Raw genomic sequence first — 19,331 nt, forward strand, 5'->3', positions numbered from 1 at the left:
AGAGGTGAGAAGAAGGAAACTTGAGGATTTGTCACCATCTAACTCCCATAACGTCCCCTCTCCTCAAACTGCCACAGGGTTCATTTATTTCCTTAAGTAAACAAGTTGCCTTTTGTATTCTACTGAATATTTTCTTTTTTCAATCGATGCTTATTGGCGTAATAATACGACAATATTAGTATAGTATAGTATGGAAATACTGCAAAGAAACATGCAAGCAAAGCCCTGCCTTAAATAAAACAAGCCATTACACAAATTAATTATGTGAGAGAAACCACAGAACCGTCAAGAGAACACATGTATTTCACACACTCAAGGGTGTGCAATGTGAAAAACCCACTTCCTTTGCTTAGCCACAAAGTTTGTTACGGCACCCAGAGAAGTGTCAAACCGGGCCTTCGCCCGGCCCACTGCGAGAACGAGAAAGAAACGCTTTGCAAAGGCATTTTGCAAAAGACAATAATAAAGGCTGCATCAGCTGCGCCGAGGATTAAGGGACAAGTGAGGGACGAGGCAGAAATGGCAGGCGCAAGAAAACCGCTGAACAAGATGGAATGGATTGCAACAAGATGGACTCCGAGGCTGCAGATGCAGGACCACTGATGCAAGGTGCTTTGAAGGATATGGGAGAGGCACAAAATGGTCTTAGCCCCTTAATATACACCCATTCCCCATCTGCCCTCGCGACGGTCGCTACCTGCAGCCAAGCAGGCAAAAGATTCGAGCTAGGAAGTGAGTCACACCATCGCCCTTGTCTCTGTTTCTTGAGCAATGCAAAGAGTTGGGGGTTAAGATCCGCATGCACCAGGACACCTGTGCCCCTCAGGGACTCCCCCTTTCCTCCGAGCCCGAAGGAGCAGCCGCATCTGCTGCAGCCGGGCTCGATAACAAAAGGAGCAGCTCGGCGAATTTACAGAGAGAGCCGATTTCCTGCAAGGGGAAGTGATATAAGAACAGCCACCTCTCAGCGGGGTGGAAAAAAGGAGGTCAGCCCCGTCTGGGAATTGAACTCAGATAAGGAACAGTAAACTTACGATTTTACCTACAGCGGAAATATAAACTTTAATAGAAGCAGACTGTATATAAAAAGGGTGAAAACCTCTTACTTTGGATATTCTTCTTTGGCCCCAGGATCTCTGAGAAAGCAGAAGGAGAACTTCCTTTTACCTTCGTTTATGCGGAACTGCCTAGTCAAAATTAGGAAACTTCGTACTTCTTATTTTATTCTTTTTAGTTTTTACTAATGCCAGAGGGCAGTGTGTAGGGAGAAAGCTACTAAGCCCAAGCAGGAATTGATTTGGACTTGGAGATTGTATATTTTTATTTTGAGGAGGAGCGGAGTGGGAAAAGGACGCTGAACTACGCCCCTCCCCCTTATTTTTTTTTTTTTTTTGGTGTGGACTGTTAGCAAACTGGTGGATTGGTTTCTATCTTGATTTCATTTTTGTATCTGTTCTTATTTTTTGGATAGTGGGATTTCAAAGTGGCTGAAGAATTGGTTTGATTTTTATTTGGGGGTTTTTATTAGGACACTTGAAGGCTTGTGGTGGTTTTTATTTTTTTATTTTTCTTCCTCGATATTAAAGAATTTGTGATTTTGTGTTCACTATGTTAGGAAAGCTTTGTGGTGGATTAGCCAAGCAAGTGGCAGAAGAAGTTTAATTTTAATGATTTGAGTTACAGATAGGTAGCCGTGTTGGTCTGCCATAGTCAAAACAAAACAAAATTCCTTCCAGTAGCACCTTAAAGACCAACTAAGTTAGTTCTTGGTATGAGCTTTCGTGTGCATGCAGACTTCTTCAGATAGTGTGCATGCACACGAAAGCTCATACCAAGAACTAACTTAGTTGGTCTTTAAGGTGCTACTGGAAGGAATTTTTTTTTGTTTTAATGATTTGAGTTTGTTTTTTGGGGGTGAATTTAACTTTGCTGTTCCGGAAAGGTGGATTAGCCAAACCAGAGGTGGAAAATTTTGAATTAAAGTTTTCTTGTTTCATCAATTTCTTTCTTTGACTGCTTAACACTGGAGGGTGACATTTCAGAGAGTGAAAAAACATTTAAAATGGACAATGTGAAGAGGGTCTGGGAGAGATATAAAGACTTAATAGAACAAAAGACTCCTTGGTGGCTCTCACCAACTGAAGCTCTGTTGCTCAAGCCACTTGAGAAAAACGGGAAATGGCTTACATACAGTGATTTGCTAATACAGTGGTACCTCAGGTTACATACGCTTCAGGTAACAGACTTTGCTAACCCAGAAATAATACCTCGGGTTAAGAACTTTGCTTCAGAATGAGAATAGAAATCGTGCTCCAATGGCACAGCAGCAGGAGGAGGCACCATTAGCTAAAGTGGTGCTTCAGTTTAAGAACAGTTTCAGGTTAAGAACAGACCTCCGGAACGAATTAAGTACTTAACCCGAGGTACCACTGTAGATCAAGAAGGAAAATGGAAATTAAAAGAGTATGAGGAAATAAAAGATCGTTTTCAGAGTTGGTTACATTACAGGCAATTACATGAGATATACAAAGAAGACAACAAGAAAGGATTTAGTTATACCACTTCTAGATTTCAAAACGAAGTTATAGAAGGAAAAGTGAAGTTGCTGAAGGGTGCATATAGTATCCTGTTAAAATGGAAACAAAAGATGAGGAGGTCAAATCGGTCATGATCAAATGGGCGCAAGATATAGGACATAATATACAATTTGAGGATTGGGAAAAACTGTGGAAAACAGATTTAAAATTTACAGATTGTGCTCTTTTGAAATAAAATTTTAAGAAAATGATGTATAGCTGGTATATAACACCAGTACAGATAGCAAAAATATATAAAACCGGGTCAAACATATGTTGGAAATTTAAAAAAAAGGAAGGGACTTTTTATCACATGCAGTGGGAATGTAGAAAAAATTTTAAAATTTGGGAAATGATATACAATGAATTGAAGAAAATGTTTAGAATGACATTTGTTAAAAAAAAACAGAAGCATTTCTGTTAGGGTAGGACAAGACCTGCCAAGGATAATAAAGAATATATTTTTGTACGCAACAACAGCGACAAGAGTCTTGATAGCACAAGGATGGAAGAATGAGGAAACTCCAACAAAAGAAAAGTGGCAAGAGAAATTGATGAACTATGCAGAACTGGCTAAACTAACATATAAACTGCGAGATAAGGACAACTGTGCCTTCAAAGAAGAATGGGAACTTTATACAAATTATTTAAAATGAATTGGCAGGTTTTGAATAAACATACACAAATTTTTTGGTTGATAACATAGCAGATAGATAATATAAGGATTTATACAAATTTACAGTTTGCAGAGAATAATATGTGTTGAAAAATCAGAAACAGGAGCTGAGGAAAGTCTCGGGGGGGAGGGTTTGATGGGGAGGTGGGGGAAAGGGAAAAAATAATGAATATGATTATGTTTTGATACTTTGATATGTCAAAATTGTTAATACATATTTTTTAAAAAAAAGAATGTCAGCACAGAAAAAGGCAGAAGAAGGAACACCATTGGAGAGGAGGTGAAGGAGTGAGGACCAGGGGTCCACCTGGGTCCACTTTGGAGAGCCAGGCTGGAGCCATTTTATAGACTGAAGCCATTTTATAAGAAGCAAGCTAAAAGCTAAAAAACTATTTCTCTCCTCTGCCTGCACACAGCATTTTTGTAAATGCAGCAAATGTGGCCAGAGCCCTTCACACCTGCTCTAGCGGTTGACCCAGTTCCAGTAAACAGACCGAGGAAAGAGCGAACAACAGGAAGATGTAGCCCACCACAAGAACGGTGGAAACACAGATGGTCAGGATGTGGTTTTACGAGGAATTGTAAGTAGGTCAGATAATATATGAGCTTGCAGCACCACCTAGTGGATAACGCAGCTTTGAACCAAAGGCCGCCACCAATTTTTCTATTGGTAGAGCTTTTAATGAATATGTATAAAGGGGAATGTTTGGGGGGTGGGTTGACAGGCTGAACTATGCTTCTGCCAAAAGGTATAAAAGATGCCTGCATCTGATTGACAGGGGGCATTCTCTCATTTTTGCTGAATGTACCCACTTTGCTTTGCTTGTCTGACAAATAAACCAAAGTCAATAAAACTTCTTTTAAAAATATTGCTGCCTGGATTTTTTTTCCATTCTGGTCTGCATTCTGAAGTCTCCAACATTTCGGATCAAAACAAGAAAGTGAAAATAAAGGAGAGATTTTAAAAATGTTTGCAGAAATAAAAAAGGACATAAAACAGAGTGAAAAGAATTTGGAGACAAGGCTGCAGCAGATGGATAAAAAAAATTGATATGACTTTTTCTGAGGGGCCAAATGAAAGAGATAACCAAAAGAACACAAAGCTTGGAAGAAGGGGTGAAGCAAATAAAGCAAGAAGTAAGAGATATGAAAAAAGAGGAAGAAAAAGTTAAAGGAGAAGTCTCAGAAAAGAATAAAACACAGGAGGAGCTGTGGGACGCAATTGCTATGAATGAACTGAGGCAAAGAGAAATGAATTTGAGGTTTAGATCGGTTCCAGAATCACAAGGAGAAAATATTTTGTAAAAATTGACAACGGAAATTGCACAATGGTTAAATATGGAGGTAGAGGAAATGGCAAAAACAATACAAAATGCGTTTAGGATTAAAAGGGCAAAAAAATTCCCAGGAGATTGTCTGATTATCTTTATGGATAGAGAAATGAGAAATTTGATTTTGCATAAAAATAGAGAAAAGAGATTATGTACTGATGGAATATTCACAATCATCTTTAAAGACGTGCCACTTTGCTTGCTGAAAAAACACGACCAATATAAGCCATTGACACAGATATTGAGGAAAAATGGAATTGAATTTAAATGGGAATTTCCAGAAGGAGTCTCATTTTATTATAAAGAGAAGAAATTCAAATTTAAAAGTGTGGATGAAGCATATAAATTTTTGAGGAGATATAAAGAGTTGGGAAGAGAAGCAGCAGCAGCAGCAGCAGTGACGCCGGAAGGAGAAGATACTGATAATTTGGAAGAAGAAGAGGAGGAAGAGGGACAGGTTTTAAGAACTTTTATAGTCTTACATATTAAAAGAAACCAAAATGGAATTAAAATTATGGACCTGGAATGTGAATGGCATAAGTAATAAAAATAAAAAGAACAAAACTGAACACTTTTTGTTAAAAAATAATTTGGATATCATTTATTTACAAGAGACTCATATAGCCAGGAAACGTAGAAGAGTATTGATTAATAAAAAATTAGGAAATGAATTTATGTCGTCAGAAGTAAGAAGAGGGGAGTGGTGATGTATATAAAAAACAAATTTGAAGCTTAGCAAATCTTCAAAGATGAAGAGGGCAGGGTAACTGAAGTACAAGTCACTTGGCAAGGCGAAAAATTGATAATCGTCAGAATTTATGCACCAAATGGTAGTAAGACGGAATTTTATAAAGATTTGGAAGAAAAACTATTTGAATTTGTGGATCAAAAAAGTATAATAATGGGGGGCATCAATGGTGTGGTGTCACTGAAAATGAATAGATCAAGAAGAAAAGAAAGATCGAAGGAAGGGAAGCTACCAAAGATATTTTTCTCTATGATAGAGAATTGTAATTTGATAGACGTTTGGAGACCGAGACACCCATTAGAAAAACAATTTACTCATTTTTCAGAACCAAATCAATCAGCTTCGAGAATAGAATATGTGTGGACATCTAGTGAGTTAAAACCTAGAGTCACAAAGATTGAAATACAACCAAAGATACATTTGGATCATAATGCAATTAAGTGTGAAATAAAAGAATTAGAGGAAAAGACCTTTCGATGGAGATCAAATGAAAATTTATTGGATAACCAGAAATTAATTGAGAAAGCACAGAAGATGCTAACAGAATACTTTGTAAATAATTGTAATAAAGAAACCAATATGAATGTGCTGTGGGATGCTAGCAAAACTGTCTTTATACAATAGAATAGCATCAAGAAAAAATTCAAAGAGAAAGGAAAAAAGGAAATTTTAAATCAGATAATGGAGAATGAGAAAAAGTTAATTTAAAAACCTAATGATGTTAAAATTAATCAAAACACTAAGATGCTGCAAAGCCAATTTGCAATGATAATTAATCAAGAAGTGGAATGGAATATAAAAAGAGTGAGACAGAAGAATTTTGAATATGCAAACAAATCAGATAAATGGCTGGCTTGGCAAATAAAAAAAAGAAAGGCACAAAATACAATAAACAAAATACTGGATGGAAAAGAAATAGAAAATCCGAAAGAAATTAGAAAAGGATTTGTGAACTTTTATAGACAATTGTATAAAAAAAACTGGAAAAGAAGGTGTAAATAGGATAGAGGAATTTTTGAAACAGAAAGGAGTGCAACAAATTCCGACAGAAAAGAAAGAGACATTGAATAAACTAATATAGATTGAAGAAATCAAGAGTGCAATAAAAGAATTAAAAAGTGGAAAGGCCCCAGGACCGGATGGATTTACAGCAAAATGTTATAAAGAACTAAAGCACACCCTACTTGTACCATTGAAAGAAGTGATGAATAATATATTAAAAGAAGGAGAATTACCAGATACATGGAAGGAAGCATATATCACATTAATACCAAAACCAGACTCTGATTTATTACAAGTGAAGAATTACAGGCCAATTTCGCTGTTAAATAATGATTATAAACTGTTTGCAAGAATATTGGCAAATAGATTGAAAAAAGTAATGAACGATATAATATACAAGGACCAAGCAGGCATTCTCCCTGGTCGACAGATGAAAGATAATATAAGAAATATTGTGAATATAATTGAACATTTATCACATGTGGTGGGAATGTAAGAAAGTGAAAAACTTCTGGGAAATGATATATAATGAGATGAAAAAGATGTTGAAATATACATTTTTTTAAAAACCAGAAGCATATTCACTTGGTATTGTAAGAGAAGATATTAATAGACAGGATAACAAACTGTTTTTATATGCAATAACAGCAGCAAGAGTATTATTCTGGAAACAAGAAGAATTACCGATGAAAGAAGAATGGCAGATGAAATTAATGGACTATGCAGAATTAGATAAGATGACAGGAAGGATTCAAAATCTGCGAGACCAGAGATTTACAGAAGATTGGAAGAAGCATATGAATTATTTGAAAAGCAATAGTAATCAACAGATTACGCTAGTAGGATTACAAGAGGTTTTGTAAGGAGAAATATATGAAATATTGCAAGGAAGATTATGAAGAAAGCTATTAGTTAGGATAATTAAAAGTAATAGTGAAATTAAGAAATGTAAATTAAGTGAAAAAGATTGGAAATTTTTCAGACGTGATTGTTGGAAGTCAAGAAATTGTATAAGATATGAAATTGTGTTAAATGGTTGCTGAAAATGGTATGTTAAAAAATTAATATAAAAATAATAAAAATAAAAAGCCACCTCACACTCCTGCAAGTGCAGAGAAAGAGAGAGATCCACTATCTCAGCAGGCAGAAGGAGGCAGTTGTGTCACCTTTAGCGCGGGGAGGGGAGCAAATCTCATGGGTTATGGAGGCAATGCAATCGCGCGAAAAGAAGAAGAAGAGGGGTTTGGATTTGATATCCCGCCTTTCACTCCCTTTAAGGAGTCTCAAAGCGGCTAACATTCTCCTTTCCCTTCCTCCCCCACAACAAACACTCTGTGAGGTGAGTGGGGCTGAGAGACTTCAAAGAAGTGTGACTGGCCCAAGGTCACCCAGCAGCTGCATGTGGAGGAGAGGGGAAGCGAACCCGGTTCCCCAGATTACGAGTCTACTGCTCTTAACCACTACACCACACTGGCTCTCAAAATAGCCACTGGGTTATCTAGCACAGCTTTCTGCTTCCAACAGGAAGTGTCGCAGTAGGAAGCCGCCTCGCGCCCAAGTGAAACCACTGGCCCATCTATTTCAGTATTGTCCACGCCGACAGACACGGTACGAAGTTGCAGACACAGGGGCATTCCCAGTCCTATCTGGAGATGCCAGGTTTCTAACCTTCAAGGTGCCATGTAGATGCTCTATCTGCCCCCGTCGCCCGATATTCAGAGCTAGGCAAAATTCACAGCATGTATTTTAAGCACCACACAACGCCATTTTGAACAGTCATGGCTTCCCTGCAAAGAATTCCTGGAGCTCCCAAGGTGCTGTGAGTTGTTAAGAGCTCCATTATCCCCTGCACAGAGCTACAGTTCCCAGAGCTCCCTATGAAGAGGTATTGACTATATATAGATGGTACATGACACCAGGGCAGTTAGCAAAAATGTATAAAACCAGTTCAAATATGTGTTGGAATTGTAAAGGAAAAGGGGGGGACGTTTTACCATATGTGGTGGGATTGTAATGAAATCAAAAAGGTTTTGGGAAATGATTTACAATGAATTGAAGAAAATGTTCCATCTAACATTTGTTAAGAAACCTGAAGCATTTTTGTTAGGGGTTGCAGGAAAAGAAACTGCCAAAGAAACTGAAAAATATCTTCATGTATGCGACAACGGCGGCAAGAGTCTTAATAGCTCAAGGATGGAAGAATGAGGAAATCCCGACTAAAGAACAGTGGCAGGAGAAGCTGATGGACTACACAGAACTGGCAAAACTGACACATAAACTACAGGACAAGAATAACTGTGATTTTAAAGATGAATGGGAACCTTTTACAAAGTACTTAAAGAAACAGCAAAATGCATTGGACTCCTTGGCAGGTTTCGAATAAACACTCACAAACCTTTTATTAACAATATTCAGTTAGACAAACTAAGGATCTATACAATTTTGTAACATGCAGAGAACACCACTTGCAGATAAGCCAGAGAGTGGAGCTGAGGGAAGTCAGGGGGGAGGGGAGGGGGGTTACTTTATGGGGAAGGGGGAAATGGGGGGGAATCAAGGATGATATGCTATATGATAAAATGTTTTGTTGAAATTCATAATAAAAAAATATTTTTTTAAAAAAGAGATATTGATTATAAACCATTGCAAACACTGTAGCTCTGTGAAGGGAACAGGGGGTCTCCTTTAAATAGCCATGGCTCCCGCCCAAAGAATTCTGGGAGCTGTAGTTTGTTAAAGGTGCTGAGAGCTGCTAGGAGACCCCCCCCAACTCCCATTCCCCTCAGAGAGTTCATAGCATGGTGTAACAATAAATCCCTCTTCATGGGAAAATTTGAGAATTGTGGGTCTGTAAGGGGAATGGTCTGTATAGTTAAAGCTCTGGTTTTCCCAGTAGTGATGTATGGAAGTGAGAGCTGAACCATAAAGAAGGCTGATTGCCGAAGAATGGATGCTTTTGAATTATGATGCTGGAGGAGACTCTTGAGAATCCCATGGACTGCAAGAAGATCAAACCTCTCCATTCTGAAGGAAATCAGCCCTGAGTGCTCACTGGAAGGACAGATCCTGAAGCTGAGGCTCCAATACTTTGGCCACCTCATGAGAAGAGAAGACTCCCTGGAAAAGACCCTGATGTTGGGAAAGACTGAGGGCACAAGAAGAAGGGGACGACAGAGGACGAGATGGTTGGACAGTGTTCTCGAAGCTACCAGCATGAGTTTGACCAAACTGCGGGAGGCAGTGGAAGACAGGAGTGCCCGGCGTGTTCTGGTCCAGGGGGTCACGAAGAGTCGGACACGACTAAACAACAACAAGGAGAATGGGGGCATCCTAATGACTCTCAGCACCCTTAACAAACAACAGCTCCCAGAATTCTTTGGGAGGAAGCCATGATTGTTTGAAGTGGTATCAAAGCACTTTACACGAATGGCGCGGATGTCCAGCAACAGCTGGAAGTCCAGGAAAGGCTAGCTTAAATGACTTTGCCTACGTTAATTTTGCACTGCGCAAAGATTCCCCAATTGTTTTAGTAGTCTCAGCTCCACACTCCTGGTTATACCAGTCCACACGCCTCTCTCTCAACCCCCTCTCAGTTGCAGCATGGATCTGGTTCCCAGCTCCAGGCTCTGCTGATGTCCCCCCAGTCCCAAGACACAACCTTCCTCGCAGTCTTCTGAGAATTGCTGGGACAGTCACTCCTCCTGCTGTGATATCCTGCCCCCCTGGCACCCCCCCCCCTGAGATTCCTCTCCCAGCTGTTTAGCAGAGGCATGGGGGAGAAGGAGGAGAAGGCCTAAGATCTCATCAGAGTGAGGAATCTTTTTGCACGGGGGGCGGGGGGGGGGCGGAAAGGGTTCCTGCGTACAAAGTTTGTGTTCTGCAAAGCATGTCTTCATCCATGTTGCCTTCATGTTAACATTAGTGCTGTGCTTGTCGTCTCCACCTCACCAAAAAAACCCCACAAAAACCCCACAATGCATCCTGCTCTGATCTTTTCAAAGATGTGCAAATCAGCACAGGATTTCGTACCGTTTCTAGAATCCCACACAATATCCTCTTCTACAGTCATCTAAGTTACTAATCATACTATCTTCACCATCAATCTATGAACTGCCTTCTAAAACACTGTCTGAAGGCGATTTACATATAGGAAACAGGTTTATTTAAAAAAACAACACCAAATACATTTAGAAGATGACTAAAACCCTAAGAAATGGACACTTGTGATCAAGGCCCATTTATCCGGCTGAGAAAACCTGCCGGAAAACAAAAACAACTCCAATTGTTTTCCCAAAATGCAGATAGTGGGTCCCCGTTATCTCTCAGCAGAAATGTTATTTCACACAGAACAGGGTCAGCCACACACTAAAAGACCCACATCTGACAGACCACAGGAATTTGCTGGGGGCATAAGTGGGTGGCCTTTACTGCATATTCTGGGAGCGAATTTCAAGGTTAACTATGCACTGTGTAAAGGCACCTGGTTGACTGTGGCGAGAACCAAGAGGGACCACTGAGCCTGCTCACCAACACTAAATGTTTTTAGATGGGTTGAGGGAAGCTGGTAGTTCGGTGGGTTAGAGCAGGGATGGAGAGTCTCTGGCCCTCCAGATGCTGCTAAAACTACAACTCCCATCATTCCCAGCAGACATGGCCAATGGTCAGAGGTGATGGAAGTTGTAGTTCAACAACATCTGATGCCCCACCGCATACAGAAGATCCACACCATCTCCAGCAGGGAGAGATTCCCTGCCTGTAATGATGAAGATCCGCAGCCAGCCGGTGTAGACAATATTTACTTATTAAATTTGAACTGGATGGACCCATGGTCTGACTCAGTAGAAGACAGCTCCCTATGTTGCTCTCAGCATTCAAAATTAGCCAGGTGCCAGGCACATTTTGCACCTGGCTAACGGTCACTTGCGACCAAGTAAAGATTTCGGGGGGGGGCAGGGGGCACCTGACATCTCCACACCTCTGGAGGTGTGTGCCTGGATATCCTTGAATCCGTCCTGTTTTCACACACTACCAACACATCCTGTAGAATTCTATCCGTTATATTATCTGCACAATCAGAGCACAATTTCAAGAACCAAAAAGTCGTACAGTGGTACCTCTGGATGCGAACGGGATCCGTTCCAGAGCCCCGTTCGCATCCTGAAGTGAATGTAACACTCGACTGTGCGTCTGCGCGTGTCGCTGCTTCCGCGCATGCGCGTGACGTCATTTTGAGCATCTGCACATGCGGCGAAACCCAGAAGTAATGCACTCCGTTACTTCCAGGTCGCCACGGAGCGCAACCCGAAAATATTCATCCCGTAGCTACTTCAAGCCGAGGTATGACTGTATTGAAAAATATAACTTTTGAGCTGCTTGGCCCCAAAATGGCAACTAGGCATTCTGTTTTGGCGACTGTAACCCTGGTTTAAGGAGCCATTTGGCACCTAGCTAATATATCCGGGTTTCTAACACTGGGTCCTATTCAAACAGGAGTTCTGTTTTCCCCCCAAGAGGTCTTCGTCACAGCTTTGCTTCCCTACATGTGCCTCCATTTTGTTGTTTTGTCTGGTTCAGCCTTCCCCAACCGAGGACTCCCAACCATCTGGAAGGCACCAGATTGGCAAAATCAGGCCTGCTTATACAGTCCCGTTTTCCATTTGTATTTTCTACATTGCTTTGGTACAGCTATGGCTTTATTGTTCTAAGCCGCTCTGATTTCTGTCTGAAAAAGAGTGGAGTGAGACGGAGGGAAAGAAAACCACACAAAAACAGTCCAATAAGCAATGAGAGTAACAACACTAGGGTCACTTCCTGTGGTCCTCTGAGCACGTTGCAGGCACATGCAAAGTCGCCCCTGTTGTTTTCCAATTGTTTCAGCCTGTGGGGTGCCCCCAGCGCCAGACACGAGGATTTGGTTTTGGGGCCCACTACAGCGAGCCCTCCAAAAAAAACCCCAAACACACATTTGCTGGTTTGTGCCACGCATGGCATCCTGTGCATAGACTGAACATGAACTAGCATGCCTCCGTTGAGAGCAGGCCACGAGCCAACGCAGGCAAAGCGATTTCCTGCTGCAATCACACGGGCTTGTCATTAACCGTCAGTTGAACTTGCTCCTTTGTCCTCCTCGCGTTTCCCTCGGTTGTCTGCTTCAACTGTCAGAATTCTAACTGGAAGCTCCTTGGGGCAGGGAGTGCCGCCACAGTGCACATTTAAAGCAGTATTCTGCGAAGTGCAGTTTGTCAGAAACACCTTGTCCTTCACACAGAGCTACAATATCCAGAGCGGGTAAGCGATCAATCCATCTTCCCAGGGAAGTCTGGGAATTGTAGCTCTGTGAGCAGGGGGAGAAACGGTCTTTCAACATCTGAAATGGAGGGTGGGGACGAAAGTGGGGGTGCAATGCACAAAACACACTAAATTGCCACCTTCCACTCACAAATACAGGATCCTTTCAAAAATGCAACCCCTTCATCCTGATGCACACACACAACAGCATCCTTTTGAGTAAAACAGTGACGAGTTGTCCTAAGAATAATTTTGGGTACCGCTCTTTCAAGCTAGGCAGAGTCTGCTAACCCCACGACCAGTCGCCAGCAGCAACACATGAACCAACCCATGGGGAACTAGTTGAACATATGTGGAGAGCAGCAGCTTCGTACACTGTAGTGGGAAACAGATTCACACTATTGGCTGCAGGAATATTCATTCCATGCCAAGCAAACAGCACGGAACACACTGAGGGGTCCTTTACAAAGCAAAACGAAATGAAGGGAGCCTTTAACTCGTGCGTAGGCAAACTAAGGCCCAGGGGCCGGATCCGGCCCAGCTGCCTTCTAGAACCGGCCCACGGACGGTCCGGGAATCAGTGTCTTTTTACATGAGTAGAATGTGTCCTTTTCTTTAAAATGCATCTCTGGGTTATTTGTGGGGCCTGCCTGGTGTTTTTACATGAGTAGAATGTGTGCTTTTATTTAAAATGCATCTCTTTGTGGGGAATAGGAATTCGTTCTTTTTTCAAAATATAGTCCGGCCCCCCACAAGGTCTGAGGGACAGTGGACCGGCCCCCTGTTGAAAAAGTTTGCTGACCCCTGCTTTAACTGGTAGGGTGATGGAGGAGGAGGAGGAGGAAGAAAAAGATGGGGCAGAGAGGGGGCTTTTGGAGCCTGCTGAGAAACCTCTCCCAAGCAGCAGCCTAGCCCCTTCCCCCCCCAAACCACCAGGCCCCTGGCATGCGCTCTGCAACTGACCTCACAGGCTCAAGATGCCTCCCTGGCTAGCAAAAAATGTCTGGCATGCAAAAACTGCGGTCCCAGGGCAGCTGGAGCGAAGAGAGGCTAGAGGTGGCAAGGGGAGGGCGGATCAACATGCCTCTAGAGTGGGTAGGCAACCAGTTCCCAGTTCAGTTCCAGGTAAAGCTGGCTGTTGTGCCCCTGAATGCAAAACAAAAAAGGCATGCAGCTTCTTAGGAATTCAGCTGCAGGGAAATATTTCCCATATTTCAAACACTATCGCTTCAAGAGAGGGGGGGTCTTGATTTTATTCTTATTTACCTCCCTAATGCCAGTTCTAGGTCACAGGAAATGGACTCGATCAGGAATAGATAAAAAAAAAGACTTGCCCACAGATATGTGTGTTTCATATATGAACAGATGGAATGGGTGTGGGTGGGTGCCAAGCCATGCTGCTCTCAGTCTGAACTCAGCGTTGCCCACACTAGCCTTAGCCCACTTGGTGCCCTTCAAATATTTTGGACTACAACTCACATCAGTCCCAGCTGCCAGTCCCTGCTGGCAAGGAAAGCACTTGCTCCAACAATGGACTATGGACTTTCCTTTAATGGTGGTTGTAAACATGCAGAGGTTTTTTGTTTTAATGCACAAAAAAACAGCGTAGCCCTTTTCCTGCAAAATGCTCAAGCGGCACGCACTCCCTTTACACAAAGCATTCCCTATTTTTAGAAAACAAACAAACGCTCTTCCCCAACCCACACACACACCAAAAAGAGTTTCTACACCTACATCAAAACACTAATAGCTCATCTATTATTATTAAATTCATTGCCCTTCCTCCACCAGCGGGCACCAGGGCGGGGTAACAATAATTTGATACCGAAAATTTAAAAACAATTAAAACAGGCACAGGAAGAGGCTGGGCCCTGAAAACACACCTCTTGGGTGTCAAAGGACAGCGTAATGATGGCCTTAAAAATCCTATCTATGAAACAAACCACCCCTTCGAAACACAGCCTCCATGGGTCACAGAGCAAGGATGGGAAAGCTATAGTCTTCCAGAAGTCGTTGGACTACAAATCCCATCAGCCTTGGTCACTGAAGATTGATGACTCTCATGGTGCCTTCCGACTCTATGAGGCTATGAATAAATAGGCCCCAAAATGTGTGTTTAGGTAGAAGGTGGTGCCTGGGTCTGGAAAGGGAGAAGACACCTGCTGTAAAACTAGCCTGAAAAAGAGGGGAGGAGAGAGGGGAGGACGGTGCCAGAGTAGCCTTACATCTGTCCTACCTCTGGAGGAAGGGTGCCAGGTTTGTGAAGGCTGTGTGAGGGCCTTTTAGCCTTAAACACAAAACCATGTTTCTAATTCCAGAAAGCCGTATCAACGCCACATGCCACCCCATAAACACACCCTACTAACAGGCCTTCCCAGTTTCCATCTCTCTAAAACCTGAAATCCATCCTTTTGGATATTCCTTTTTAGGGACAAAATCATTTGAACGTCAGCCACCCTCCCTCCCTGCTAACATAATACAAACTTTCAATGCATCCTCGTCCAGCTTCCAACTTAAGCATTATCCCTTCCTCTCTTGAACGTATGTATTTTTGTTTTTATATCCCCATGTCTTATCCGAGGAGCTGAAATACGTGGTTCCCCACTCTTCCTCATTTAATCTTCACAACAATCCTGTGAGATAGGTTAGGCTGTGAGGCAGTGACAGGCCCAAGGTCACCCAGCCAGGGATTTGAACCCTGGTCCAACACTCTTAACCTCTTTTTACTTTCAGTTTCAATTCAATTAATTTGAGTTCCAGTTCCAGGTGTTAGCCTTAGCTCCCCCAGCCACTTTCTGCCACGGAATAATCTAAGGGCTGCCACACATCCTGTGGTCAAAGTCCAGGCTCAATCCTGGAATAACCACAGCCAAGAGTTACCCGGAGCATGTGCAGAATACAGTTACCTCCAAAAGAAAAGAAAGAAACTCCAGGAATCCACGTCTCTTCCAGCGCCGATTTAAGGGAATGGGCTCTAAGGTTACCCAGTGACGGGAGGGAAATATACTTGGCAGCTAACTCGGATCACTCCGCTTCGCCCGCTTATTGACTACTCCTCCATATTTTCCAGGGGCACAGCCCTGGAAAAACACGTCGCGAGGGTGGCGTTTTCACGAGGCTGGCCACGAACACCAGAGCCTGCTCCCACGCGAGACGCGATTCCGCCTGCAACCCACTTACTCGGGAGTAAGCCCCGTTTGAATCCAACTGGGCGCCTGCTCCCCAGTGTAAACAGGCACGGACAGGGGCTTGCGCTGCAACGCCCCAAAAACTCCCAGCTCTTAAAATCTTCTTTTTTTGTTTGTTTGGAACGAGCAAAGCGCTAAGAACGCTTCAAACCGGAAAGGTCCCCTTTCTGTCCACACGGACCCCCCTTCCCCCTTCGATCCGAATCGACGCCGTGCACACGCGCGCAGCACCTTGAAGCTCCTCACCTGGATCGAACTTGAGTTTGGCTCCCGCTGCCTCCCGACGCAAGGCCCCGGCGGGGTTTCCTGTTGCAGAGGGCGGCTTGTGGGGAGGGGCTGGCCGGGGATGTGGGGCGGTGTGGAGGGGGGGAGCAGGAAGCCGCTCGTAGCTTTCTGGATCCCGCCCCGCCGGTCTCCTCCTCCTCCTCCTGCCCGCAGCGCCTCCCCTTTCTGGCTTTCTCGGCGGCGCCTCCTCCTCTTCCGACGCCGGCTGGCCTCTTTGTGCTGGAATGCCGCGCGCGCAGCTTGCAGGTAGACGGGGCTCGGGGAGGGATGCACGTGTGAACGCGCTGGGTGAAGGGTCGGAGGCTGCAAGGCAGGGGGACGAACGCCATTCTTACCTGTTTCTCGGGCTGGGATGGCCGCATAAGGAAATCGAAACAGACCTCTAGCCCACCCGTGTTCACTCAGAAGTAGACCCAATCAGTTATATAGACAGTGGAGCATCGAAACCGCGCAAGCGGGATCCTGAGCACGTGCACCGAAAAGCAAGCTCCGTTCAGCTCAGCGGGACATTGGCTGCGCGATCCTAAAGCCACTTACCTGGACTCGACGGGATTTGTTTCACTGAGTAGTAGGCATGTTGTACGCCGCCTTTCCAAGGAAAGAACCATGCCCAAAGCGGCTCACAGCAAAGGAAACAAGAATACCTCTAAAAAAACGACCATACAATTTCATAATAGCGTCAATAAAACAGCAGTGTTAAGTATGAAGGCAGTGTGGCATAGTGGTTAGAGTGTTGGGCTGGAATATGGGAGAACAGGGTTCAAATCCTCATTCAGCCAGGAAGCTGGCTGGGTGACCTTGGATTCAGTCATTGTTTCTCAGCCTCACCTACCTCACAGGGTTGTTGTGAGGATAAAATGGGGAGGAGAACCACTATGCCACTTTGAGGTCCTTGGAAGAAAGGCTGTGAAGTAGCTCACCAGGAAGTGCCAACAGCAGAAATTTATCCATCTTTGCTTGGAAGCAGATTTGCAATCCTAAACACACCTAAAGCCCATTGATTTCAACAGTCATATGCCAGAAGTGGTGCTGTTGTAAAGGAAAAGGAAGACCCAGGCTCTGCTATTAGGCTTATAAATGTGGGCTGCAATCCTGCGCATACTTACCGCAGCCTATTGAACACTGTGGGAGTTACTTCTGAGTAAATCTGTGTAGCCACTGTGAGAACAGGGTACTGGACTACATGGGCCATTGGCCTGATCCAGTTCAGCCGCCTTTTCTTAAATTATTAGATTAGGATTGTATTTATGGCACGTGGGGGAAGTCGATTCAGTTCAGATTTAAAGTTGAATCTTCCAAATTCACATGAAAGAAAGGAGAAAGCAAGCCCTTTTCTTCTTTTCCTTTTTTGAAAAAAAAGCATCAGTTCTTCGGCGATCAGCCTTCTTTATTGCCCAGCTCTCACTTCCATACATCACTAATGGGAAAACCCTGGCTTTAACTATACGGACCTTTGTTGGCAAGGTGATGTCTCTACTTTTTAAGATGCTGTCTAGGTCCAGTGATGTTAGAGAAGTCTATTAGCTGCTGTTCACCATTAACAGCTGGATGAAACCTCCACATTCAGAGGCACTATGCTACTGAAAAACGTAAGAGGAGCCATCCTGGATCAGACGAAAGTTTATCAAGCCCAGCATTCTGTTTCCACAGCGGTCAACAAGAAGCCCAGAATCAGGAAGTGAGGAAAATAGCAGCAACTTGTATTCAGAGGCATAGTAAAATGAGAGTTTGGGACATACTCTCGCACACAAACATACGCAGGATCTGGGCTGGAGATCCTGTAACAAGCAAAAATAGTGGGGTTGGTGTAAGGTTAGTGGACATTAATTGCCTCTATAGATTTCTGCTGCTAAAGTCTTCTCTGAATTGTAATCCATTTGCCAGCTGGCTTCTTCCAACTGTCCACAAAGTGGCCAAACTTTTGCACTGCTGATTCCACAAAACAATTAAAAACCCCTTTTTATATAATCCTTTCCATTCCCATTTGGCCAATGCCGCCCTGCTATTTTACCCGGTTATTTATACATTTAGTCAGTCTGGCTGAGAAATGATGTACTTCAACAGGAAGGTGAGCTCTGCCGCATACACAAAGTAGTATCTAAAACCATTCTGTGGAAATATATTTGTGCCCAAATGTTGATTCCTACCTCCCATGTTTAAAAACAAAGAATCAACTTATTTTGGCCATTGTGTGTTGTGAATTGAATGTAAATTCCAAGTGTTGTGTATCAGTTTGAAGCTTTAGGTCTTCTTTTTCAGATGGTGTTGGATTCCTTTATCTTTCTCTGTTATTTCAAGAGATGTTGAATCACACGTGGAAGAGAGTGAAAAGATATTTTAAAAGCCATAAATAGTGGTGTGGGCAATTTTCCTGGCAGGCGATGATGGAATACTTTTTTCGTTTGTTATAGGGCTCATCTTCCTGAGCATTCTGATAAGATATGCTTTTGTTGCAATAAAGTGTGAGATTTAACCATAGATAGGGTCGTCTATTGTGCAGAATACAGTTTTAGTAGTAGTGGGTTCCCTCTGCTGGTGAAATGTGGACATTACACAGTCTGATCAAGTTTCATCCTAAACCCTCAAATCATATACTTGTAGAATTGGAGGGGATCCCAAAGGTCATCTAGCCCAACCCCCTGCAATGCAGGAATCACAACTAAAGAATCTCTCACAGACAACCATTCAACCTGTGTTTAAAAACCTCCAAGGAAGGAGAGCCCACCACCTTCCAAGTTTTCCATAGTCGACAGCTCGTACCAACACAAAGTTCTTCCTAATTTTGTCTGAATCCCCTTGGTTGTAATTTGAATCCACTGGTGTGGGTCCTTCCCTCTGGAGCAGCAGAAAACAAGCTTGCTCCATCTTCCATGTGACAGCCCTTCAGATATTTTGTATCCCTCTTGGATAGTCAAAGCAAAATTTGTTGCAGTTTTGTTTGTACAGAAATCCATTTAGGATCACAGATCCAGTTGTCCAGATTAAAAGCAACTGTCTACCTTCCAGCTCCATCTGGTACGCAGGCTGAGACCCTACCTGCTTGCACACTGTCTCGCCAGAGTGGTGCATGCTCTGGTTGAGCTCTTGGTACAGCAAACTAAATATGACATAATAGGCATCACTGAAACCTGGTGGGATAAGTCCCACGATTGGAATGTAAAAATGGAGGGATACAATTTATTTCAGAGAAACAGACCAGACAAGAAAAGAGGAGGAGTGGCGTTATATGTCAGGGAT

General features: G+C 43.1%; 2 protein-coding genes across 32 annotated transcripts in view; one reads left to right on the forward strand and one right to left on the reverse strand.

Annotated features, from left to right (window-relative positions):
- Positions 1-16,277, reverse strand: part of ARHGEF1 (Rho guanine nucleotide exchange factor 1) — a 70,364-nt gene extending 54,087 nt beyond the window's left edge. For 12 of the 29 annotated variants that reach the window (XM_083753644.1, XM_083753643.1, XM_083753640.1 and 9 more), the window contains exon 1: positions 16,056-16,256. The gene's annotated coding sequence lies outside the window, so the exon portion shown is untranslated. Of the gene's footprint in view, positions 1-15,527; positions 15,694-16,055 lie in introns of those variants that run through there. The other 17 variants (XM_083753649.1, XM_083753645.1, XM_083753636.1 and 14 more) reach the window with 8 other exon arrangements.
- The window catches only part of CD79A (CD79a molecule), an 86,867-nt gene that overhangs the window by 38,715 nt on the left and 28,821 nt on the right, over positions 1-19,331 (forward strand). The window contains exon 1 of one of the 3 annotated variants that reach the window (XM_083754216.1): positions 16,256-16,340. The exons of the other annotated variants lie outside the window; for them this stretch is intronic. Coding sequence (XP_083610342.1) covers positions 16,319-16,340 — 22 coding nt within the window. The 5' untranslated portion in view covers positions 16,256-16,318. Of the gene's footprint in view, positions 1-16,255; positions 16,341-19,331 lie in introns of those variants that run through there. 3 annotated transcript variants of the gene reach the window in all.

The sequence above is a fragment of the Podarcis gaigeae genome (genome assembly GCF_964106915.1).
Source record: "Podarcis gaigeae genome assembly, chromosome: 8".
NCBI lineage: Eukaryota > Metazoa > Chordata > Lepidosauria > Squamata > Lacertidae > Podarcis > Podarcis gaigeae.